Source organism: Tachyglossus aculeatus, chromosome X3 (genome assembly GCF_015852505.1).
Source record: "Tachyglossus aculeatus isolate mTacAcu1 chromosome X3, mTacAcu1.pri, whole genome shotgun sequence".
In the NCBI taxonomy this organism is placed as follows: domain Eukaryota; kingdom Metazoa; phylum Chordata; class Mammalia; order Monotremata; family Tachyglossidae; genus Tachyglossus; species Tachyglossus aculeatus.
The window spans coordinates 30,764,618-30,790,696 of NC_052099.1; the positions used below are offsets into that span (position 1 = coordinate 30,764,618).

A 26,079-nucleotide genomic window follows, 5' to 3' on the forward strand; every position below is an offset into this window, starting at 1 on the left:
ATAGAGCGCATCGGGGAAAACTTACCTGATCGTCGTCTTCGACGACCACAAGCGTTAATTTGCTCTTTTTAAAATCCATCTTTGTGATCTTGGGCCTAATCAGAGAGAAAGGAGCCCTTTTAAAGGCGAGGGGGTGGCAATTGTCTTCAAAAACGAAACACTGAATGAGTTGGGTGGCCATTATTTAAACTTGGTTTTTATGAGATGTGAACATTTAAGTGGAACATTCATAGAAGTTTTTTTTTTAAATGGAATTTGTTAAGCGCTTACTATGTGCCAAGCACTGTATTAAGCACTAAAGTAGATTCGAGTGAATCAGGTTGGACACATTCCCTGTCCTGCATAGGGTTCCCAGTCTTAATCCCCATTTTCCAGAAGAGGGAACTGAGGCCTGAGAAGTGAAGTGACTTGCCCAAGGTCACACAGCACACCAGCGTCGGAGCCGGGATTAGAACCCAGGTCCTCCCGACTCCAAGGCCAGTGCTCTATCCTCTAGGCCTGAGCCCCCTTTTTCCTCTCCTCCTCCCCATCCCCCCCGCCCTACCTCCTTCTCCTCCCCACAGCATCTGTATATATGTTTGCACAGATTTATTACTCTATTTATTTTACTTGTACATATTTAAGATTCTATTTATTTTGTTAATGATGTGCATCTAGCTTTACTTCTATTTATTCTGATGACACCTGTCCACATGTTTTGTTTTGTTGTCTGCCTCCCCCTTCTAGACTGTGAGCCCATTGTCGGGTAGGGACCGTCTCTATATGTTGCCAACTTGTACTTCCCAAGCGCTTAGTACAGTGCTCTGCACACAGTAAGTGCTCAATAAATACGACTGAATGAATGAATGAATAGGCCATGCTGCTTCTCTGCAAACATCTTTGCACCCTGCTAACCCCCGAATGTTTGTCTTAAGGTCTCTTTGGACGCTGCGAATTGAAACGCACACCAACCCCAGATGTTCACTGTCCACCATGCCAGAGTTCCACGACAAAATAGGAGACACATTTTCGAGAAGATTAGACAAGACTAAATTACCAAAAGAATAAACCTATTTTGTTAGCGCCTTCAAAGATTAATATGCCCGTCGGCGTCAGTCCAAGAGCATATTCACAACCATCCCTTCCCTACAAACAAACGAGACGACAATCAGTATTGAGTCCTAAGGGAGACGAATGCAAAACAGTTTCCTAGCGATAGAAGGATCCCCCCGGGGGCCGTGCTGAAGACCAGAAGCGGGAGAGAAACGAACCGACTCGCCTCAGCAGGAACCCCGGCTCCTACCTTCACTACGTGCATGTCAACGCCGTACATCTCCAACCATTTGGCTTTGTTAAGGTAGGACAGTTCGGCTTGCGCAGGGCTCTTCCCCCTTGGGAAAGGAAAGAGGAACACACAAACACGCTAAGCGCCAGCATGGTGTAATAATAATAATAAAAAATGATGGCATTTATTTAGCACCTACTATGTGCCAAGCACGGTTCATTCATTCAATTGTATTTATTGAGTGCTTACCTTACGCAGAGCACTGTACTAAACGCTTGGGAAGTCCAAGATGGCAACATATAGAGACGGTCCCTGCCCAACAACGGGCTCACAGTCTAGAAGGGGGAGACAGACAACAAAACATGTTCTAAGGGCTGGGGAGGTTACAAGGTGATCAGGTTGTCCCACTGGGGGCTCACAGTCTTCATCCCCATTTTCCAGAGGAGGTAACTGAGGCCCAGAGAAGTGAAGTGACTTGCCCAAAGTCACATGGCTGACAATTGGCGGAGCCGGGATTTGAACCCATGACCTCTGACTCCAAAGCCCGGGCTCTTTCCACTGAGCCACGCTGCTTCTCTTAGTGGATAGAGCATGAGCCCGGGAGTCAGGAAGGCATAGGTTCTCATCCTGGCTCAGCCACTTGTCTGCTGTGTGACCTTGGACGAGTCATTTTGCTTCTCTGGGCCTCAGTGACCTCCTCTGTAAAACAGGGACTGAGATGGTGAGCCCCACAGGGGACAGGGACTGTGTGTAACCCATTTGTTTGTATCCACCCCAGTGCTTGGTACAAGTGCTTTATAAATGCCATAATTATTATTAATTATTATAATGGTCAAGGGGGTCTGTTGGCTCTGCCCCCAGGAGAGCTGTGTCCTGGCTCGTTTCTGCATTTAAAGACTGGAAGCTCCTTGAGGGCAGGGCTCATGTCTCCCTCTAGACTGTGAGCTCATTGTGGGCAGGAAATGTGTCTGCTTATCGTTATACTGTGCTCTCCCAATTGCTTAGTACAGTGCTCTGCACACAGTAAGCACTCAATACGATTAAATGAGTAAATGAATGAATACTGACCACATTGTACGGTGCTCTCCCAAGTGCTTAATACAGTGCTCTGCCCACAGTAGACACTTAATAAATACACTGATTTATGGAATTAAAGGACATATTTAGTGACAGCCCTGCCTAGCCATGCCAATGAGAGTGAGCTGACTGCTTCTGCTGGCTTACCAGTTTACACTGCCACTGTCCTAAATCCCCTCTAATTTTCCTTGATGCTCTTAGTTGGGACCCACAGGACAGAAGAATCCTCCATTTTTTTAAAAAATGGTATTTGTTAAGTGCTTACTTTGTGGGGTAGGCACAGGTCGAATAGATCAGACACAGTCCCTGTCCCGCATGGGGCTCACAGCCTAAATCCACTCCCTACCTTGAGGTCTTTGTCCAAGGATGGGGAGAGTGCCAGGCTATGGGGGTGGTAATGGGGGGAGGGGGTGTCTGTGGCACAGGTCTTAGCAATAAGGCCCCATGGCAGGTCTAAAGCTCGTCTCTAAACTGAAAGCTTGCTGTGGACAGGGAAAGTGTTTATTGTTCTGTTGTCCTCCCCCAAGTGCAAATTTTAGAAACGCTAGGTGTCATGATAAGGTTGTCCCAAACCTCCCCATCCCCGAGTCTGTCGTCTTCCCTGGGCCCCCCAGCTGGGCCATTCAAGAGGGAAATTGAGGCACAGGGAGCCAAACCTTGCTCATGACTGTGCCCTCAGTCCCCTGAAAGAGGAACACACTTAAAGCCAGGAATAAATGTTCAGTTCCCTCTCTCACAAATAAGCCAGCTCCGATCCAAATCCAGATCCTTCCCTTTCCACATCCAGACCGACAGGGATTTACCTGGATGTTCGATAGTGGTAGGACAACAAGCCCTGACCAGTGCAGCCGGAAAGCAAGGAAAACCATCTATGAGACCTGAAACAACCTGGTCTTCTTCAGAGGGGCAGAAATGGAAGGGGAGCCCAGACCCACTGCCCCTTTTTTTAAATGGTATTTGTTAAGCACTTACTACGTGCCAGGTACTGTTCTGTGGTAGGCACAAGCTAATCAGGTTGGACATGATCCACGTCCCACATAATAATTATAATGATGGCATTTATTACGTGCTATGTGCAAAGCACTGTTCTAAGCGCTGGGGAGGTTACAAGGTGATCAGGTTGTCCCACGGGGGGCTCACAGTCTTAATCCCCATTTTATAGATGAGGGAGTTGAGGCATAGAGAAGTGAAGTGACTTGCCCAAGCAGAGCAGAGCTAGGATTAGAACCCAGGGCCTGGGAGTCCAGAGGACCGTATTCTATCCACTAGGCCACGCTGCTTCTCTTCTGTGACGGCACAGGACGTTACCACTTGAACCGTAACAATCCAGAAACGCTCCGGGGAGCTATATGAAGCCAGATTAAAGTTTTACTTCATGAAAAAAATTAGGAATGAAATACGCCTTGGCTTTAAAACACGGGATGAATGCAGTAGAGGAAGTTACTAACCCAATGCTGTAAAGGCTTAGAAGACAACACAGATGGTGCGAAACGGAAAAATCTTTAGAACGGAGGTGAAATGTGGTAGAGAGATCCCGAGTGCTAGCACTGACAACCTTCTGCTGAATTCGGCTCAGGCCGTGGTTTCAGATACAAACTAACCTCTTGCAGAAATTCTGAGACGGGCTGGCTGGGCTTGGGGAGAACCTAGGTGGAGTGTCCCCTCAGCAGCGGCTGGGAATCTGGGGGGCAGTTGAGTGCAGTGGCCTGAATTTCCAAATTCCTTTACCATCCGCACCCCCAGGCAACCTGGACCCGGAATGATCCTTTGGGAACGCGAGATCAGTCTGGCAGATGGGCAAAAACTCAAAGCAGGATGCCGGCACCAAAAGGTATTCCTGGGTATGCAGAGACCTTCTCAAAAATGGCATCAGGACAGACGTTCGGGAGACCACAACAGATTCATGCCCTCTGAATCAAAAGCAACCCTCCCCAACTCTGCATGGGACAATTCTTTGTAAAATGCTAAAATTATCTTGGGAAAGCCTGGATGTTGCCTTCTGGAAGGCCTTGGGCAGAAAAAATGATGATTATTATTACTATTACTCTAGACTTTGAGCTTGTTTTGGACAGTGATTGTCACTATTTATAGTACTGTTTTTTCCCAAGCACTTAGTACAGTCCTCTGCACACAATAAGTGCTTAACAAATGATTGAATTGAATGAATACTACTACTATTACTAGGAAGTACTGTGGCCTAGTGGAAAGAGCATAAGTGTGGGAGTCGGAGGACCTGAGTTCTACTCTGCCAGTTGTCTTGGGCAAACCACTTTACTTCTTTGTGCCTCAGTTACCTCTTCTGTAAAATGGGGATTAAGACTGTGAGCCCTATGTGGGATAGGGACCATTGCCAACCTGATTATCTCGTGTCTACCCCAGGGCCTAGAACAGTGCCTGGCACACAGTTAGTGCTTAACACATACCATTTGGAAAAAAACAAAACCAACATCGAAAAACTATTTTCATGGCATTTGTTAAGTGCTTACTATATGTCAAGCACTGTTATAAGCACTGGGGTAGATATGAGTTAATCAGGTCAGACCCAGACCCTGTCCCATATGGGGCTCACCATCTGAGTAGAAGAAAGAACAGGTACTGAATCCCCATTTTACAATTGAGGAAATCAAAGCCCAGAGAAATTAAGTGACTTGTCCAAGGTCACACAGCAAGGACTTGGCAGAGCCGGGATTAGAACCCAGATCCTCGGGCCCCCAGGCCTGTGCTCCTTCCACTAGGCCAGGCCAGATTCCCAAGGTCCTGGAGCTGCCCAGTATCGCATTTGGGTTGGCTTGTCAAATCGCTCAACTCATAAACTAAAATTACTACCACCAATAAAATGTTGTCTGGATATTCCAAGGCTTCAAGACTGTACACTCATCGTGGGCAGGGAATGTGTCTGTTTATTGTTATATTGTACTCTTCCAAGCACTTACTACAGTGCTCTACACACAGTAAGTGCTCAATAAATACTACTGATTGACTTAAAAAGTAGGTTTTACCCTCATAGGATAAGGAATGCTCTCACGGAGCGAGCTCCTTCTAGGACTGAAGTTTCAGGCCCATCCTGAATGTACTCCTCCTCTCCGCTTTTATCTAGACTGGAAGCTCGTTGTGAGCAGGGAATATGTTGACCAACTCCGTTACACTGCACTCTCCCAAGCACTGAGTTCAGTGCTCTGCACAAAGTATTATTATTATCATCAAGGGCTGTAGAGTCATTTCCAGTTCATACAGTAAGCATTCAGTAAATACCACTGATTGCTTCCTCCTAATGATGGTATTTATTGGGCGTTTTCTATATGCAGAGCACTGTACTAAGATAAAACAGAATTAGCAGACCCATTCCCTGCACACAACAAACTTTTTTTTGTATTTGTTAAGTTCTTACTCTGTGCCAGGCACTGTTTAAAGCATTGGGGTAGATACAACATATTCAGGATGGACACTTCTGGAATTAAACCATTTTATCCATTGCATTTATAACCTTCTCCAGAGTTTTCATCAGTGCCAAATTCCAGCCCGTAAGTACCTGCAGTCTTTCCACTTCTGGAAGATATCGAACTCCATTGCCTCTGTCTGGTTTGGGATAAACCTGAATTCAGACACGAGCTCCGGGGTATGTTCTGGCTGCTCACACTCCCCAAGTTCCGCTGAAATGATTCAGAAGGAGAAAGCCATGAGATGCCAGGAACTGCCTAGAGATGGTTCACAGGACAAATAACTATCGTATCTGTTAAGCGCTTACTCTGTGCTAATAAGCGCTGGGGTAGATAAGTGATGGTTAGGTCCCTCATAGGGCTCATGGGGAGTAAGAGGGAGAACAGGTATTGAATCCCCACTTTGCGGATGAGGGAATTGAGCCATAGAGAAGTGAAGTCACTTGCCCAAAGTGTCACAGCAGACAAGTGGCAGAGGTGGGATTAGAACCCAGATCCGTGCCCTTCCCACTAGAAGAATCATGGCTTAGTGGATAGAGCACGGGCTTGGGAGCCAGAAGGGTCTGGGTTCTAATACAGACCCTGTCACATGTCTAGAAAGGGGGACAGATATGACTAGAAATAAATAAATTACGGACACGGACGTAAGTGCTCAGGGAGAGGTGAATAAAAGGAATATACTTAAACGAAGGGGTGAATAAACTTCACTGAGAGAAGTTTTCAACTCCTCTTTTCTGGAGCCTCTACAAATGAGATGAAATCTCAACAGGTTCAGAAGGTTTTGGAGTGTGAACCTTCCCACTCCAGAAGTCCCTCCCCAAATTCTGATTCAATTTTTTTTTTCCTGAGATGCCGAAGGTTTGGTTGATTTCCATGTGAGGTTTTCATGCTGATTTCAACTTAATTAGCACGTACCTACCCCAGTGCTTAGAACTGTATTTGACAGAGAGTAAGCACTTAACAAATATCATTAAAACATAAATAAATACCAAAAATGGGGTTAAACATTGTAAATAATTATTCACTCTTTCAGAAGAGGAGGGAATTGGAGGGTTGCTTGAAATCCTCTTCCAAATAACACCAAATTAAAATTTCAATAGAAAAAATCATGACTCTGTAGGGTGGAGAAACTTCCCTATGGGGGTAGGCTGGAAAGATTAGAACTCTTCAGGCTTCAAAGTGACACGGTGAACGGGATGGAAAAGGCATTGCTGTTCACCGTGAACTCAGCCGTCACCGAAGCTTGAAATGGGCAGGTTCAAAAATCAATCAATCCCCTCCCTAAGTCCAACAGCATTTACACACAGATCCTCAATTTAGTTACCTCAATGTCTACCTCCTGTTCTAGACTGCAAGTTCGTTGTGGGCAGGGAATGTGACTACCAACTCTGTTATATCCATCAATCAATCACTGTCTTTGTTGAACACACTGTGTGCAGAGCAATATATGCTTGGGAGAGTACAATAGAACAATATAACAGACACACTCTCAGTCTATGAGCCAAGCGCTCAGTACGCTGCTCCACACATAATAAGCACTTGATAAATGATTGATTTATTAAACACTTACTGGGTGAAGAGTACAAATCAATCAATCAATTGTATAATTTTTGAGTACTTTGTGCATACCCACTGGATTTAGTGCTTGGGAAAGTACAATGTAACAGAGTTGGTAGGATATATTACCTGCCCAAAATGCAATTACAGTCTAGAGGATATAATAATATGAACAAGAATAACAAACAACAATGCTAATTTTAAAATTCTAGCCTTTCAAAAAGTGAATAAGCTGTTCAGAAAGAAAACAAAGTCCACAGTGCCAGTTTTCCAAAGCTGGCTGACGGAAAAGACTAGCCCACAGCGCATGTCAAGAATGAACCCGAAAGTCAAAAACCTGGACGAAGAACTTGCCATACCAGATTAGATATGTCATAGCTTCAGAATGGATGAGTAATATTTATTCGGTTTCGGCATATTCTTTGAAAGACTGTTTCGACAAAGGATGACAGACTCGCATCTTTTATTGTTCTTGTATATAGTAAATAGCTAAAGCTGGCCTGTTTGTACTCTTCTTTATTCCTTAAGGAATTAAATCTCCACCCTGTAATTAAAAGAACTCTAAGTCTGTCCAAATTGTCCTGCTGGCTTTTTTCCCCAAAGCATAGTTACATTGTCTTTTGACACTGGACTGAAGAGACATAAACTGGTAAGCCTCTCGTTGGATTGAGTCTACCTCAGTACTTCGGCACACAGTAAAGACTAAATAAGCACCACAATGATCATAAATGCATGTATTTTCTACACTTTCCTACAACAAATATTTAGGAGAGTGAAGTACCTGCACTTCAGTTCCCTAGATGGGAAGCTTAGCTAGAAGATTGGCAGAATTATGCACTTAGGAGATGCTGATTGTTCCCTATCCCCACCCCCCACATCACCAGTGCCCCTCCTTCCACACTCTAACCCATCCAGACCCCCACTTTCTAATAATAACGGTGGTATTTGTTAAGTGCTTCCTGTGCTCCAGGTACCGTACTAAGGGCTGGGGTGGATACAAGCCAATTGGGCTGGACACAGTCCCTGTCCCAGATGGGGCTCGCAGTCTCAATCCCCATTTTCCAGATGAGGTAACTGAGGCCCAGAGAAGTGAAGCGACTTGCTTTAAGGTCACAGAGCAGACAAGCAGCAGGGCCGGGATTAGAATCCATGGGACTGTCTGGGCTCTTATCCACTACTCCATGCTGCTTCCCCTCTCATGCTGCAGCAATTCACCGTCCAAGGGTGACTCTTTCGCCGTTCTTCGAGGAATGCCAAGAGCTCCAGTTCTACTTTACATCCATATAAATATATAAAAGAAAAAAGACACTGCACTGAACCCAAATCAAGGCTGATTCAATAATCGACTGCATGTTTACTCCACCTACATTAGACTCCAGAGAATTCTGCCTCTGTTCTTTGGGCAACTCAGGCCATTATCTTGGGGAAAGCATGGGAGAAATCATTTCTGCTTTCGCTAATCTTCTCCAGTACCTCATGTGAACAAAAAAGACATTTAAAGCTGACACGGACGGATGAGACGGCGGGATAGACGACGGAAATTCCCGTCGAATCACTACCTACCTTGGAGGCAGAGGGCGGCTAGTTCCACGGCGGTCTCGTACGGACATTTCAATCTTCAAAGAAAATAAATCAGTTCTAAGGGGCTTTTCTTGAATGAGTAAACACGGAACTTATTACCACATTTATATCAAACTTTCACAAATTGGAGGCGCCATTTATTTTTGCTTTCAATGTTGTTGCCACCACATTTAAGGGGGAAAAACATTCAACCCGATAGTGAATCACACATCAAAGAATGAATTGCCCTCTGGAAGTGACCCAAACCTGGGGAAATAGTCCGGCCCTTAGGTCCACTGAATTGCTAGAATTAGGGTGGGAAAGGGCAGGGAGTCTGTGGGAAAATCACCTCGATTAGTGAGGGTGAGGCTGGGAAACACCCGTAGACAGTAAGTACTGTGTGAATACCTGTTTCTTTTAATTTTGGTTTTCAAAAGTCAGTGTGTGGGGCAGCTGGAGGACAGTAGGTTTGTGTTTCACTGGGTGGAGGTTACCTCAAGCAACCCGAAGGCAAATACAAGATCCACGTGAACTTTGTCTTCCCTGCAGCTCCAGAAAAGCAAACCCAGCAAAAATGAACGCTTCCCCTCTCCCCCAGATCAGATTTTTTGTTGTTGTTTTTTCCCCCATTGGCATTTGTTAAGCTCTTTCTATGCACCAAGCACTGGGGTAGACACAAACTATTCAGATTGGACACAGTCCGTATCCCACATGGGGCTCACAGTCTTAATACCCGCTTTACAGATGGGGCAACTGAGGCACAGAGAAGTTAAATGACTTGCCCAAGGTCACACAGCAGACCAGTGGTGGAGCCGGAATTAGAACTCAGTTCCTCTGACTCCCAACCTCATGCTCTTTTCCAGCAGATTGTGCTGCTTTCCTGTTAATCTGGCTCCTGTTTTGGGTCGGGGACAGAAATCAGACTTGGGTCTTCTCTAAGAAGACAGGCTCTCTCCTAGTTAGACTGTGAGTCTCAGGTGAGACTCACCTGATGAACGAGTCGCTCACCTCAGCGCTTAGAACAGTGCTTGACATTATAAGGGCTTAACAAATACCATTATTATCATTATCTGTAATGCACTCTAAAGCAAACTTCAGGGGAAAAATCATTTTACATCCTCTGAAGGAATCCAATGGGGAATTTTATTTGGAATAAAGTTTTATTTACTAATCTATGAATGAGCCGAGCTTTCAAAAATCAAGTTCTTCTACGTTCCTAATAACACCTTGATTATAATTAGTCTATTTGGAACATTTTCTTGAAATAGATTCAAGTCCAGAAGTAGGTGCATGTATAATGCAGATTTTACGGCAGGATACAAACAAGGACCTAATATATAACCGTGATTTGTTCCTTGAAAATGTGGCTGTCTTGTGGATGGCTGTACCAGGAGGTACACATGGATCACAGATGTACGGGGAATGAATTAGGCTCAATTCTGGAACCAGGCAAGATGGTCAAGCAGTTCAGCTAACTAAAAATACTGTAAATCTTTCCCGGCCCCTCTCTTCTGTTTGTCTTCCTCCAACCTGACCTGGGCTTGGAGCTTTTGTTTTTTGCTGGCCTCTCTACATTCCAAATTCAATGTGCCTAAGACTCAGTAATTCCCCTAACCTGAGCTTCAGGATTCTTTTTTTCTTTTTTTTTTCCTCCTTCCCCTCCTGGCCATAGCTGTTTCCTCATCCTAGCCCAGGGGGACCGAGAGGGAAAAATGGGCACTGGTGATAGCAGTGGCTAGGAAAGAGACCATATGGCTACTGCTATCCCCATTCCAGCCCTGACCCTGTCCCTAAGGCTTTGACCAGGGTTGGGGGGAGGGGGGCCGGGGCAGGTGGCCACCCTAGTCTTCTAGCAGTAGCCATGGGTGTCACTATGGCTAGCCAGGTTAAAAAAAATCCTCAAGAAGGTGTGTGGGGAGACTGAGGATATTATGGGGGGAAGGGGCTCTAATGGTTTATTCAATCATATTTATTGAGTGCTTACTGTGTTCAGAGCACCGTACCAAGCACTTGGGAGAGTCCGATTCAACAATAAACATACACATTCCCTGGCGACAATGAGCTTACAGTCTAGAGGTGGGGAGACGGACATTATTAGAAATAAATAAATTACAGATATGGTGAGTTCAGGGATACAGAAAAATCTCCCAGAGTTGCACGTTAGTGGGAAGGTCAAAACCTGGGGTCCATCTGCAAAGTGCTACCTTAAAAATCCTGATACCCCAAATCAGGAGCCTTCAGCAATACAGGCAGTGTCCTGGGTCAAAGCTCCTTCTTGCTTGCTGTTTGCGCTCTCACGATTCTGAGTAACGGTTCTACTGGATTCCTGGATCTCAAATAATTGTAATTTTATCTTTCCAATGGATTCAGTTTTATCAAATTTAATACAGTAGTTTGAGTGTTGAATCTAGTGCCCAAGGATTTTTATATTAAAAATTTTGAAAAATAAAACAGAACCCCCACTAATAATAATGATAATGATGGCATTTATTAAGCACTTACTATGTGCAAAGTACTGTTCTAAGTACACTATTTAGGTCCCAAGCCCCATGGCTTAGTACAGTGCCTCAGCGCTTAGTACAGTGCTTGGCACATAGTAAGCACTTAACAAATGCCATGATTATTATTGTTGCGGTGGCTTCTGGGACATCTAAATTGCCCTCCCGGAAGACATATACTTCTCTGGAGACTACTGGGAAGATGGGTCCACTGGCCACTTTGGGTCTTGGAAGATATTTTAGACTTCAGCTCCCTTGGCTATAATGACCCACCGAGACCTCAAAATAGAAACGAAAAAAGGGCCTGTCTTGACTGGCACATGAACCGAATAGCATCATCATCAATGGTATTTAACGAGCATTTACAGTGCGCAGAGCACTGTACTAATCACCTGAATTGGGGATGAAGAATCTACTCAGATACATGTCTAGATGCCTGTACCGTTACTGGGGTATCTTGCATTTGGGGGAGGGGGACAGTGAGGGGGAAGAAATGAAGAAAAACAACATAATTCAGAAACAATCCCCCCTCACCCCACCGCCCCCAGCCTTTTCCTGCCTCTGGCTGCCCTGTTACAAATACCCATAAAGGAGAAAAGGAAAAGTCTGTGATCATACAATTTACAATTAATCAGTGGTATTTACTGAGCACTTACTGTGTTGCAGAGCTCCGTACTAAGCTCTTGGGGGCAAGGGGGTACAACAAAATAGAGTTGGTAGGCACATTCCCTGCCCGTCAAGAACTTAGGACTCAAAATGGCCGTGATGATAAAAACAGAATAATCAAATTCCTGGCTCTGCATATTTCCAGCGCTTGAAGGAGGCACAGTGTCGGAAACACAACGAAGACACACACAGACGCACGTGACAAAATCTAAGGCGGTTCAGAAAACATCACCATTGTACAGCATGGATGGAAAAAAAGCTCGGGTTTGCAAGGTGGCACACGGAAAATGCAAATGTATACACTGTACATTCCACATCGTTCATGTCGCATGTCCTAGAGAGGCCTCTCTTATATGACACCCATTCAGAGTTACAACGCTCAGGGGTAAAAGTAGACTCCTTCCAAGGGAATTGTTTTCTTTGATTCGATGGATTTTCTTGGGTCCTAGGTTCTGCATGTTGAAAAATGGGGCCACCTGTTCAGATCTGGCATTTAAACTCCGTTTAATACTGACTCTGCTGTACTGTACTCTCCCAAGCGCTTAGTTCAGTGCACTGCACACAGTAAGCGCACAACAAATACGATTGATCGATTGATTAAAAATGTTTAAGAACACGGTATGTAAATCGTGGCTGTTTTGGCTTTCCTGCATTGCCAGTGGACTTGGAGTAAATTATTCCTGAAATGCACAGCTTGTGAGGACCAAAACTTTGAAAACCGGTTTGGAAAGAGTAAAGTGATTCGGGATGTCAAAACCACTTTTCCCCTGGTTCAGGGCCCCAGTCCCACCGACCCTGGGACAGGACTTGCTGAGAGTGGTTACAAAGCAAAATCTGGCAGTATCCAACTCCCCGTACCTGTATACATACTGCGTATCTTGTTGAAAATACAAAAGCCATTATGCACGTGTTGGTGATGTGATTGGAGAGAATAAGGATGCACATCACTTAAAAGAAAGAACAGAACATTTCTGAAAATGATTCACACCGCACGGTCATTTTCCAGACTTACGATGAAAAAAAAAAAAGAAAACAATACACCGATATTTGACTCACTTTGAAATGCCTGGCTCACTTCTTTGAATTATGAAAAGGAACAAAGGTAATAAGGTTGAAACGACAAATCATTTTAAAATCGGCATTACTCGTCCTAGGGTCGGAATAGTGAACAGAAACGTACTTACTTTCCTGAAAGAATGTCATTCCTGAGTTGTAATACGAACAGGTACCTAGCAAATATATACAAAAGTCAACAAACTGAGCTCTCTTTCCGAGGCCCTACCATCCCCAAAGCTGGCACCCACCCACCCACTCACTCCCCCACCCCAAAACCACCAGTGAGAGCACTGAGGTATTGAACAGTCTGATGGAGGGAAAGAGACATCCTGTGGATAGGAAACTAATCCCTGGAAAATCTCCTCAACAGACCCTGCCTCCTGAACCTATTCCAGAAAGTAAAGGAAAGGCCAGATTCCTCACAGTGCTTTGAATTTCTTCGGCGTATCTCCGAATACCATGGGACCTGACCGTAACTCTTTCAACCAGAACTTGATGAAGATGACAGAGATGGGCTGAGGGCACTGAGAAACTGATGAAGAAGGAGGAAGGGAAACTTCTAGCATTACTGTGTCTGGCTTGTAAACCTGCCAAGGACGCAGAGTTCAAAGCGGACTGTAGTGAGCGGATAAGCGTGCTTAGTATTTTATGGAAGGATTTAATGATCGAGTTGTCCCCCAAATGGAACCCGTCCCTAAGGCTGGCTGATGAAAACGAAGGGGCGGGTGGAGAGGAGGCAGCAGAGATGAGTGTGGAGGGGGAAATGAATATTTTATGGTTTCAATGAAGCCTACGAGTAATGGGTTTGGACGAGAAGAACCCTGCACTACCCAAGGCTGTGTTTACAAAATGGACAGAACGCACTGTGGACAAGAATGAATCGTAGGAAGGAATGCGGATCGAATCTTGAATGCGGTGGGGTTTTGCCTGTGATGAACTGGATTAACAAACCATGTTGTCAAGTGTGTGGGGGGTACATGTGGGGATGTTTTCAGCAGAATCAGTGAATTCATGCCTTGTGAAAATGATTACAATAGTCAGGATGGCACAGGAGGCCGTCTTGGGCTTGGAACGCATTTCCTGAAAACCATGCCAAGTGACAGGAAGTGACTGTCCGGTAGAGCCCTGAGGAAAAGAGGCGGGAAAGCAGCCTGTGGTCCAAAGAAGCAGAGCCCACATCTCAATCTGGCCCAGGAAACCCTACCCAATTGGACTGGAGCCGGGTAGAGGAGGGGCACAGGAAGGTAGAGTTACAGAAAGCGTGGAGAGGTGGCTAGAGCTTGGCTCTGAGAGTCAGAAGGAGCTGGTTCTAATCCTGGTTCCACCACTCATCTGCTGGGTGAGCTTTGGCAAGTTCACTTCACTTCTCTGTGCCTCAGTAACCTCATCCGTCGAATGGGGATTGAGACTGTGAGTTCATTCATTCATTCAATCGTATTTATTGAGCGCTTACTGTGTACAGAGCACTGTACTAAGCGCTTGGGAAGTACAAGTTGGCAACATATAGAGATGGTCCCTACCCAACAGTGGGCTCTCAGTTTAGAAGGGGGAGACAGAGAACAAAACAAAACATATTAACAAAATAAAATAGAGTAAATATGTACAAATAAAATAAATAGAGTAATAAGTACATACAAACGTATATACAGGTGCTATGGGTAGGGGAAGGAGGTAAGGCTGGGGGGAGGGGGAGGAGGGGGAGAGGAAGGAGGGAGAGGAAGAGGAGAGGAGAGGAAGTTCCATGTGGGACAGGGACTGTGTCCAACCTGATTGTATTTACTCTAGTCTAAATAGAGTGCCTGGCAAATAGTAAGCACTTTACGAATACTATAAATATATGTATACATAAACAAAAAAACTCTTATTCCAGCAATGCCCTCAGCCAGCCACACAAGCTGGGTTGTGGCAAGGGGAGCTGTGGATAGGAGAGCAAAATGGCACCCTAATAATAATAATAATGATGGCATTTGTTAAGCGCTTACTATGTGCGAAGCACTGTTCTAAGTGCTGGGGTGGATACAAGGTGATCAGGTTGTCCCACGTGGGGCTCACAGTCTTAATCCCCATTTTACAGATGAGGTAACTGAGGCCCAGAGAAGTGAAGTGACTTGCCCAAAGTCACACAGCTGACAAGCGGCGGAACAGGGATTAGAACCCATGACCTCGGACTCCCAAGCACTTAGCCATGCTGCTTCTCTAACATATTGTGTTTCTAGCCACTGTGGTGTAGCTGGCACACAGAGGGGATGAGCAGTATGGCCTAGTGGGAAGAGCACAGGCTTGGGAATCCCAAGCACGTGGATTCTAATCCCGACCCCGCCACTCGTCTGCTGTATGACCTTGGGCAAGTCATTTCACTTATCGGTGCCTCAGGTACCTCATCTGTAAAATGGGAATTAAGACTGTGAGTCCCGTGTAGGTAAGAGTAAGAGAATAAGCTCGTTGAGGACAGGGAATGTGTCAGTTTATTGCTATATTGTACTCTCCCAAGTGCTTAGTACAGTGCTCTGCACACAGTAAGTGCTCAATAAATATGACTGACTGAATGAAAGAATGAATGGAGTGGAATTAAGTCCTCTTCTACTTTGGTCTTTTAAACACGACCCGACGCTACCTTAAAAATGCAGCTCTAGCCACTCAAAATAATTCCAATTGAACATGATTTGGGCCTAACACTCCAAAGAACTTGATGTTAGGAAGAAGAGCAAGGAGGGTACGGTGGAGAGAAACTTTGAAAAACGCCAGGACATACAAAGCAGAGCAACAAGTGATGGAGAAGGAGAGAGATGATGAGAAAACCAGACCTGCTGCCCAGAAAACCCACCCAGCCCAAAGATGGGCAAACCGCGATGGATCAGGGACTGTTTCCCATCTTTGCCTACCTTGTAAACTCTTCATGAAGGTTGTTCGGTTCTGAAGAATAGTATTTAATTCGAAAGTGCAAAGCATAAGAAGGTCCAACTAAATATTTAGAGATGAAAAGTTTTTTTTTCTTTCAAATTCCACCATCACATAATCGTCAAACCGAAAAGAAACGCTCGATCCACAAAATTCTAACGACTGCAGTGAAGAGGATCCTCGGAAAATAATTCACGGATTTTTCAAGGGTAACTCGTTGAAGGTGGCATGAGTTTCCGTTGGATAAATAAGGACTTAACTACACTGCTGACACAGAAAGCATTCTAGGGCTTGGATGAATCGGTAAAGTTAGAGATCTATCTCTTTCTCACCTTGGCTCCGAGGAATGCCCATATTAAGGCTTACTTGTTAATTGTTTAGTAGGGGAAAAGGAGAGTTGATCCCTAAGTTCCCAGTACCACATAAAAAACAGATAATTTCCATTTCGAAACCTACAAATACAGGGAAGCTTCTTTATAATATTTTCCACAAAATAACATCTTTGGAACATTATCTGTGGAAAAAATTATAAAAGCAATGCTCTATGGGGCCTTGGAGGAAAAAAAATCAAAGAGGTGGGAAGTTGTTAATGCAAAATACGGTAGCAAAGCTTCACTGCATTCGCAGCAAAATAATGTTTGTGAATCCTTTCTGGAATCCTAATTCTTTCCTTCTAGGGGGTAGATGATCTGACTGGGTGGGGATTTGATTTTTAAAGACTCTTCAAAATGTTCAAAAGCCACCTTTTAAAATGCAAGCATTTGGTTTTACTGAAAGCATTTGACTTTAGTTCATATTAAATCTGCCCTTAAGCTGACCCAGCGGAAAATGACCACCACATTAATGCTGATAAATGCTTAAAAATTGCTGTCTAAGAAAAGACATAAAGCAGGGGTTTTTCATTTTGGTACTTACTTTTCATTTGCTTTCTAATGGGTTTTGAATGATCCAGCCAGTGCTAAAAGAAAGAAAAGAATGGTTTATCATTGACAAGCTCATTAAAGCGGCTCATTAAGTTTTATAGGTCTACAAAACATCAATCCATTTTGCCAAAGGGCTTCAAAACTCATACGAATGGGATAGTTCCTAACAGGAATGGTCATCAAATCTTCCGATTTTCCCAGAATCGGCTCGGCTTGGTTCTACCCATCCTCAACAGGTGTGTGCTCTACCTAAAAAGCGGAAACTTTAAACCTAGCAAGGAAAGCTTTGTCCTTTCAAACCTGGACTTTGCGTTTCTATAGTGACCATTCCTCTAAGATGCTCAGAGGTGCCTTTAGGTCAAACATGAATTTGCACAAAATTCTCATGAGATGCTGGGGAGACCTTAAGGTGATTTGGTGGGAGCAGATACAAACTATAAAAAACTCCCACAATTATTAAAATATGGTCCCATTCCCTCCGTCAGTCAATCATATTTATTGAGCATTTAATATGTGCAGAGCACTGTACTAAGTGCTTGGGAGAGTACGCTATAACAATAAACAGACACATTCCCTGTCCACAGTGAGTTTACAGTCTACAGGGATAATTTAACCCCCATTTTACAGATGAGAAACTGAGGCTCTCAACGCCCCATCTACGGGTCCAGCCCCCAGGACGGCAGCTTTCTACATTTTTCAGTAGGCCTGTCCAGAACTGGTAGACAACCGGACACTCTTCTGTCCAGTTTTTCAGGTTAAATCTCCAAGCCTCTCTCCCCTGAGGTGTTTTGCAGTTTGAACACTGTAGGAGACTTCCCACCCCGCTCAGAGAAGCACTTTATGATCGACCAAACTCAGCTTTACTTCTGCAAAATGGTGTCCACGACACCCCCACATCACACTGTTTGGCGGGCACTACAAGCGTGATGTCTCATGCGTCTCCTGGTTCAGAATTCCTGAGATCTGAGCCGGCCACCTGACCTGTGATTCGAGGAAAAATCGGGAAATCAATCTGCCGGTATAAAACTTTCCATAAAGTTGTACCATCAGTTAGGCTTAATGATTAATATTTCCTGACTGAGGCCAACAACTCAATTGAATTAAAAAAAAACCTCCTGGATAGAAAAAAAATAGTTCTGAATGACCAAAACGGGGTCGAATGAGAAACAAAACAAAAAATTGAGTTTTTCACCCAAGTTACACTTATTTGTAACAGGATTTTCACCTTCAAAGGAATAAAACATAACCTGAATAACAGGTGGGGAAGTCATTCTTCGGTTAATAGAATGCTGGGCAAAGGCCATTACAGTTTTAAATGTGAAACAAATTGGGCGTACTGTAAATGATTAGCTAGGGTGTGACACACTTAGTACCTGGGAGCCTACAGAACTATAAAAGCCAGTCATTACCTATTCATCTTGTCCTACAACCTTTTTCCCTTTCTTGCCACCTGCCCTCCCAATCCCCCCAACTCAGTTCGTTTAAAGTCCAAGTCCCAACCATCAGTCACAGTCCTGGAGTCTTTCTTTTCTATCTGCAATGGAGTTTAGGTTAAATCCCCAAAACAAATCTGCTTACTCTACCCAGTTCTGGATTTTCTCCTACTCCAAGTCGATGACTACAGGGAAGGTGCAAGTGGATTCTCAGATCTAATAAGGCTTATTTCATGTCAGCCTTCTAAGGGTTTATTTCAGAGGAGCTAGCAGTTAGCAGAAGAATCGTCAGGAGGAAAGTGGAAAAAAGAAAATAAAAACTTCAAAGACCACGGATTAAAACCCCAAGAAATTTGACAACTACCTGAGCTTCTTAAACTTGTAACTTTCAAAAGCATACTGACACAAATGGGTAAACTTATTTGAACACTCTTTCTACATCTTCTAAATCTAGTAACTGACACAGGCAAAATTCTGCTCTTCACCAATAATAATACAATAATGATGATAATAATAACAATAATTATGGTATTTGTTAAGCACTTACTACGGGCAAACACTGTCCTAAGCACTGGAGTAGATTCAATGCAATCAAATCTGACACATTCCCTGTCCCACATGGGGCTCGCAGTCCAAGCAGGCGGAGAACAGACATTGTATCTCTGTTTTACATCTGAGGAGCCTGAAGCATAGAGAAGTTAGGTGACTTGTGTAAGGTCACACAGCACGTTGTTGGGCAGGGACCGTCTCTATATGTTGCCAACTTGTACTTCCCAAGCGCTTAGCACAGTGCTCTGCACACAGTCAGTGCTCAATAAATACGACTGAATGAATGAATGAATGAAAGTGGCAGAGCCAGGATTAAAAGACAGGCCCTTTGATTCTCAGAACCATTCTCTTTCCCCTGGGCCACGCTGTCTGTCAATGAAACCTGTTCTGTGTGTTACTGGGGGCATATTTAAGTTTTCAGCAGCTGTACCTTCTCTCTATCCTCTTCCCCTTCAATCAATGGTATTTATTGAGCATTTACTCTGTGCAAAGCACCGTACTAAGTGCTTGGGAGATTACGATAGGGTAAGTATTCCCTTTTCTCCCCATGGCTTCCCATCCAGGGCTGAAGATATCCTCCCCTCTCTCCTAGGAGCTGTTGTTTTATATTATCCATTGTTTTGTATCACTTATTCTCAGTGCATTCAGGGGAAGGTTTGTAGATAAGGAGGTACTTGGAAAGTGCGAACAAGGTAACGGATGCTGTACGTCCCAAAAGATCTATCGCTTGCTGCAGATTCATGGAAACTGGGTTGGGTGACTAGCTTTGACAGGCTGACTGTAACAAAAGGGAAATGTAATTAACACAGTGGATGGCCTCCGAAGCCAGTTTTTGTCGATTTCTCTGCCTCTCTCCTCCTGACCCCAAATTTGGTGTTTCAGAATAAAGAAAATCATTTTGTATAACAAAACACTACAGATATCAAATGCTTTCCCTAAATTACTGATATGGACATAAGCACTGTGTGGCTGGGAGTGGGGGAGAAATTAAGGCAGCAAGGTAGAGCAACGCAGGAGGGAATGGGAGAAGAGGAAAAGAGGGCTTAGTCAGGGAAGGCCTCTTGGAGGAGATGGGCCTTCAAGAAGGCTTTAGAGCAGAAGAGAGTAGAGCTTTGCACTAAACTGGAAGCTCTTTGAGGGTGGGGACTACTAATTCCATTGTACTCATCTGAGAGTTTTGTCCAGTGCTCTGCCCATAGGCCCTCAATAAATACCACTTTTGGATTGATAATGCGAAGAGCGATATGTTAGGGAATGGGCTGCCCTCCCGGAGCCAGGAGGGGACTAGACTAACCCAGATGGATCAATCAATCAGTAGTTATTGAGCGCTTACTGTATGCAAAGCACTGTACTAAGCACTTGCCATGAGAAAGTTTTAGAAGAAAAGTTTCAGGGAAAGGCACTGGTCATTCCAGACTTCGGGAAGGAGTCCAAAATTGGAAATGGGATTGTGTGCGGGGCAGGCTGGGTGCATCTGAGGGTTCTGGGCTTCTCAGGTTCTGGGGTGACAAAACAGAGAGCCAGAGGCCAGAGCTGGGACTGAGGGGTCAGGCGCCCTACCATCTTCCGAAGCGGGACAATGGGCCCTGTTGTCATTGTGCTAAACTCTGCTAGAGGCCTTGGTCTTTCTCCTACTCCAACCCAGCCCGCCCACTTCATTTCCTCTAACACCAACCTTCTCATTGTACCTCCATCTCGTCTATCTCTTCACTGACCTCTCGCCCACATCCTACCCCTGCCCTGAAACGCCCTCCCTTCTCATATCAGATAGACAATTACTCTCTTTTGCTCTAAAGCCTTCTTGAAGACCCATCTCCTCCAAGAGGCCTTCCCTGACTAAGCCCTCCTTTCCTCTTCTCCCATTCCCTTCTGTGTTGCTCTGCCTTGCTCCCTTAATTCTTCTCCCCACAGCCCCATAGCACTTACGTCCATATCAGTAATTTATTTATTCATATTAATTCTGGGTCCTCCTCTAGACTACAAGTTCGTTGTGAGCAGGGAATGTGTCCGTTATATTTTTATATTGTACTCTTTCAAGCACTTAGTACAATGCTCAGCACATAGTAATCGCTCAATAAATATGACTGACTGGTGGGATTTGGTTAAATAACTGAGCAAGAGGCTTCATTTCTATGTGCCTCAGTTTCCTCAGTTGTAAAATAGGGATTTAATGCCTGTTTTCCCTCCCTCTTAGACTATGCACCCCATGTGGGACAGGGACTGTGTCCAGTCTGATTAGTTTGGGTCTACCCTGGTGTTTGGCACATAGTAAGCACTTAAATACCACAATTATTAATTATTACTATTCTTTTCAGGCAACATTTCCTCCTCAAAATACAGTTTTGGGTTCGACCGGTTCACCAATGCACTAGTCTTGACTGTTTCTAGTTTCTTGTACTATGAGTCAGGTCCATAATTTGGGTTTCATCAGCTTTCCCAATTCACTCCGCTTCAAGCAATGACCTTTTCCCATTTCACTAGCTCCTCTGTGCCGTATCACACATCACCTTTCCGGCGAGCTATTTATACCTGGTGAAACATCTACGCTCTGCTCAAGTCTGCTCTTCCTCTTTCTCCAAAATTCCTAGGCTATTTACATATCACACACAGATACTATTACTTTTGGGCTAACCCGACAGTCCGGCCACCTGAAAGACAGTCCGGAACATCCATTCCTTCCCGACACTGGGCCTGGCCTTGCTGTCTCCAGGGCAACAGAAGGGAATAATAATAACAATAATAATAATGATGGTACTTGTTAAGCACTTATTCTGTGCCACGCACTGTTCTTAGCTCTGGGGCAGATACAAGTTAATCAGGTTGGACACAGTCCCTGCCCCATATGGGGTTCACATTCTTAATCCCCACTTTATAGATGAGGTAACTGAGGAACAGGGAAGTTGAGTGACTTCCAGCAAACAAGTGGCAGAGCCAAAACTATAGGTCCTTCTGACTACTAAGCCTATGCTCTATCCACCAGGCTACAAGATTTGCTGCCATCTGTTTAAAGGATCTGCCCTAAAGCTTCCTGAATGGTCACCAGAATTCAATCTACTTCCTCTGATTTCTTTGCTACAAACCCCCACTGCAAAAAAAAAAAACCAAAAACCAAGTGCCGTCTTCCCCAGAACACCAGAAAATAGGTGTTTTAAGCCTTTTGGCTATCGTTATTATTTTTATTACTATCCCTGACATTTATTAAAGAGTGTCTAGCACAGTACAAGGCACCCCGAAGGACTACAGGGAGACGATTCTTATCTGATAGTCCCTGACCCACAAAAGATAGATTATCTAGAGGCAGAGAAGACTCCACACTGAGCAAGAAGAATTGACTGCAAATAATAAGAGCAAATTAAAAAGAGAAACCACCCAAACTTATCATTAAACCATTTCAGTCAAACGTTAGTCGGAGCAAACTGCCCTCAGTCTCCACCTTGCTCCAGGAGCTGGTCCTTGGTCAAAAACGCTCCAAATGTCCTGGTGGGATTCCTATAGTTCTGGAGGAGAGGGAGGGAGGGAAAGGTCACCCCCTTTCCGCCAAACGGAGCTTACAGTCTGGAGGGGAGATGCTCCCAGTTTAATTTACAGCACGGCCGGTTGGTTGCGTTCTCGCCTTGTGCCATCAATCAGGGGTATTTATTGAACACTTTGTGCAGAGCACTGTACTAAGGGCTTCGGAGAGGACAATCCAACAGAATTGGCAGACACCAGTTCCCTGCTTGAAATGCAGCAGAGGCCCTGACTTTAGCAGGTGGCTAAGCAGCATGGCTTAGTGGAAAGAACTGGGGCCTGGGATTCTGGATGTGGGTTCTAATCCCGGCTCCGCCATATGTCTGCTGTGTGACCTCGGCGAAGTCACTTCATTTCTCTGGGCCTCGGCTACCTCATCTGGAAAATGGGGAAAGTGTGAGTCCCATTCGGGACAGGGACTGTGTTCAACCCAATTTGGTTTTGTCTACCCCAGTGCTTAGAACGGTGCTTGGCACGTAATAAGTGCTTAATGAGCACCGTAATAATAATAATAATGATTATTATTAAACCACATTCAGGACTAAACAAAAGCACACCGAGACCTCCACATACATTATCTGGCTAATTTACCAAAGCTTCCAACCCCATTCATTCATTCAATCATTTTTATTGATCGCTTTCTGTGTGCAAAGCACTGTACTAAGCACTTGGGAGACAGCAACATAACAATAAATAGACCCATTCCCTGCCCACAACGAGCCAGAGTTCAGGCAGCTCCAAAGACAATTTCCCAGGTTGTGTATTTCCCACAGAACAGAGACGCTACTTCATTCGCATAATCCCATTTATGGATCCATAAACCACACAATCCATAAACCACACACGGTGAGGATCATACTGCGTGAGAGAGAACCTCAAAACAAAAGTGTGTAGTGTTCCCCAGAGACCAGGGTGTGGCCAGAGGAGTGAGGTTGAGTGGGAGAGAATGAAGTGAAAAGGCAGAGCCCAGCGGAGTCTGAGACACCCTTAAGGTCCAAATTCTTTCCTGGGACAGGGACTATGTCCAACTTGATTTGCTTGTATCCATGCCAGTGCTTAGTATAGTGCCTGGCATATAGTAAGCACATAAAAAATAACATTATTATTATTATTATTATCATTAATAGCAATAAAGCCTTAATCTACCCCATCTAGATTCCTGATAGGATGCCAAACTCCCCAAATCATACTCCTTGAAATTGATTTTAGGATGTTTTCCTCGCTAGATTGCAAGTTTCTGGAGGGCAGGGATTGTTTCCACTCACTCTCCTCTAATGGTATTATGGTATTTGTTAAGTGCTTACTATGTGCCTGACACAGAATAGACACTCGATCAAATACCACTGAAGTCGTCTCCTAGACTGTGAGCCCATTGTGGGCAGGGATTGTCTCTCTTTTTTGCTGAATTGTACTTCCCAAGCACTTAGAACAGTGCTATGCACACAGTTAGCGCTCAACAAATACTATTGAATGATTTAATGAATATAAAATGACCTACTATTTAAAGGGGAACAAGCGGTACGATCTCCATTTTACAGATAAGGTAACAGAGGCACAGAGAAGTTGAGTGACTTGCCTTTGGTCACACAGCAGACAAGCGGCAAGGCTGGGCTTAGAACCCAAGTAGCCTCACTCACAGCCCTGTGCTCTTTCCGCTAGGCTAACAAGGATTGTAAAAGGGAATGTTTTGCTTAAACGTTTCCCTCTTAATTAAAAATGAAAACTGAACAAGAAAAGTAGCCCTCAGAATGCAATTCCTGTCAACGAAGTTTTCCCCCAAAGCCCTGCTTTCCCTTGCCAGAGTTCCAAGAATTTCCCGCCACTCGGACGTGTCTGCTTGATGACTTTTGTACGCTCGGGTATTGCAAATAAAGATTCCCACCTTGCATTTCTGTGTATCATTCATTCATTCAACTGTATTTACTGAGCACTTACTGTGTGCAGAGCACTGTACTAAGTGCTTGGAAAGTACAATTCGGCAACAGATCGAGATAATCCCTACCCAACAATGGGCTCACAGTCTAGAAGGGGGAGACAGACAACAAAACAAGTAGACAGGTGTCAATACCATCAGAATAAATGGAATTATAGCTATATACACATCATTAATAAAATAGAGTAATAAATATGTACAAATAGACACAAGTGCTGTGAGGCAGGGAAGGGGGAAGAGCAGAGGGAGCGAGTCAGGGCGATAGGGAGGGGAGGAGGAACAGAGGAAAAGGGGGGCTTAGTCTGGGAAGGCCTCCTGGAGTAGGTGAGCTCTCAGTAGGGCTTTAAAGAGGGGAACAGAGCTAGGTTCATCCGGACTGTTATTGTGCAGGTGCCAAGAAAGAAGGTATTAGTGGCACATTCACCCCTCCCACCCCCAACTCCTGGAGTACTGATGATCCCAGGAAAGGAATAAAAGTTATACCTACTGTGACCTGGGAGGAATCTAGGAACTGTAGGCCGAAGTAATCTGTTTCCACGAGGTCCAGGTGATATACAATCTGATCAAACAAATCTTGACCTTTGGCATTTTTCTGGAATACAAAAGGGTAAAGAAAGGGGATTCAGATGGGGGTCATTTGTGCTAAGATCACTGTCCAGGAAATTCTCTACAGAGAAAAGTTAAGACATCTGCCCTCTGGGTGAGTCAGTGTCATATTGGAGACACAGCTCTTTAAAGAAGTCAGCCTCCCTGGGTTTCTGAAATACAAGTCATACAGCACCCAATCCACGATGGTCTCACTTGTCTTCTTCATTCATTCATTTGCATTTATTGAGCACTTACTGCACACAAAGCACTGTATTAAGCACTTAGCACTGTACTTCCTGAAGGCCCATCTCCTCCTAGAGGCCTTCCCTAAGCCCCCCTTTCCTCTTCTCCCTCTCCCTTCTGCGCCACCCCGCCTCGCTCCCTTTATTCATTCCCCAATCCCAGACCCCCATCCTGTCCATATCTGTAATTTACTTATTTCTATTAATATCTCTCTCTCCCTCTAGACTTAAACCCACTGTGGGTAAGGAAAGTGTCTTTTATTGTTTTAGTGTACTCTCCCAAGCACTTAGTACAGTTCTTTGCACACAGTGAATGCTCGATAAAAATGAATGAATGAGCAAAAGGGAGTCTGAATGGTCACCCAGAAGAACTACATAATTCACTGGGGTCTGGCGGCTGTTTTCTTTATAAGCCTCCACTACCCTGCTTAGCATTGTGTTCTGATATCAAAAAATTCCTTTGCTTTGTCCCACCCTTGTTGAAAATTAACTCTGCTCCTCCAGTGCTCCCCTCACTCCCCCATGCCCCAATTTTTCCCACTATCCCTTCATCAAGACGAAGACCTTGATTCGGTCCCCTCTCAACCTTCTCCTCCGGACTCAGAAAACCTTATTCCATGTGAGAAAATGTATGTCCCACAGCACTTGGGTATTTCTAGACTGTGAGCCCGTTGTTGGGTAGGGACCATCTCTATTTGTTGCCAACTTGTGCTTCCCAAATAGTACAGTGCTCTGCAAACGGTAAGTGCTCAATAAATACAATTGAATGAATGAATGAATATTTGTACATATTTATTACTTTTTGTTTTATTAATGATGTGTATATTGCTATAATTCTATTTATTCTGATGGTATTGACACTTGTCTACTTGTTTTGTTGTCTGTCAC

General features: G+C 44.4%; 1 protein-coding gene across 1 annotated transcript in view; it reads right to left on the bottom strand.

The window, feature by feature from the left end:
- EPB41L4B (erythrocyte membrane protein band 4.1 like 4B) overlaps nucleotides 1-26,079 on the bottom strand; it is a 118,809-nt gene that overhangs the window by 46,072 nt on the left and 46,658 nt on the right. The window contains 9 exon segments of the mRNA XM_038770379.1: nucleotides 26-95; nucleotides 1,037-1,125; nucleotides 1,283-1,370; nucleotides 5,871-5,991; nucleotides 8,899-8,951; nucleotides 13,244-13,288; nucleotides 15,998-16,076; nucleotides 16,929-16,971; nucleotides 24,849-24,953. Coding sequence (XP_038626307.1) covers nucleotides 26-95; nucleotides 1,037-1,125; nucleotides 1,283-1,370; nucleotides 5,871-5,991; nucleotides 8,899-8,951; nucleotides 13,244-13,288; nucleotides 15,998-16,076; nucleotides 16,929-16,971; nucleotides 24,849-24,953 — 693 coding nt within the window.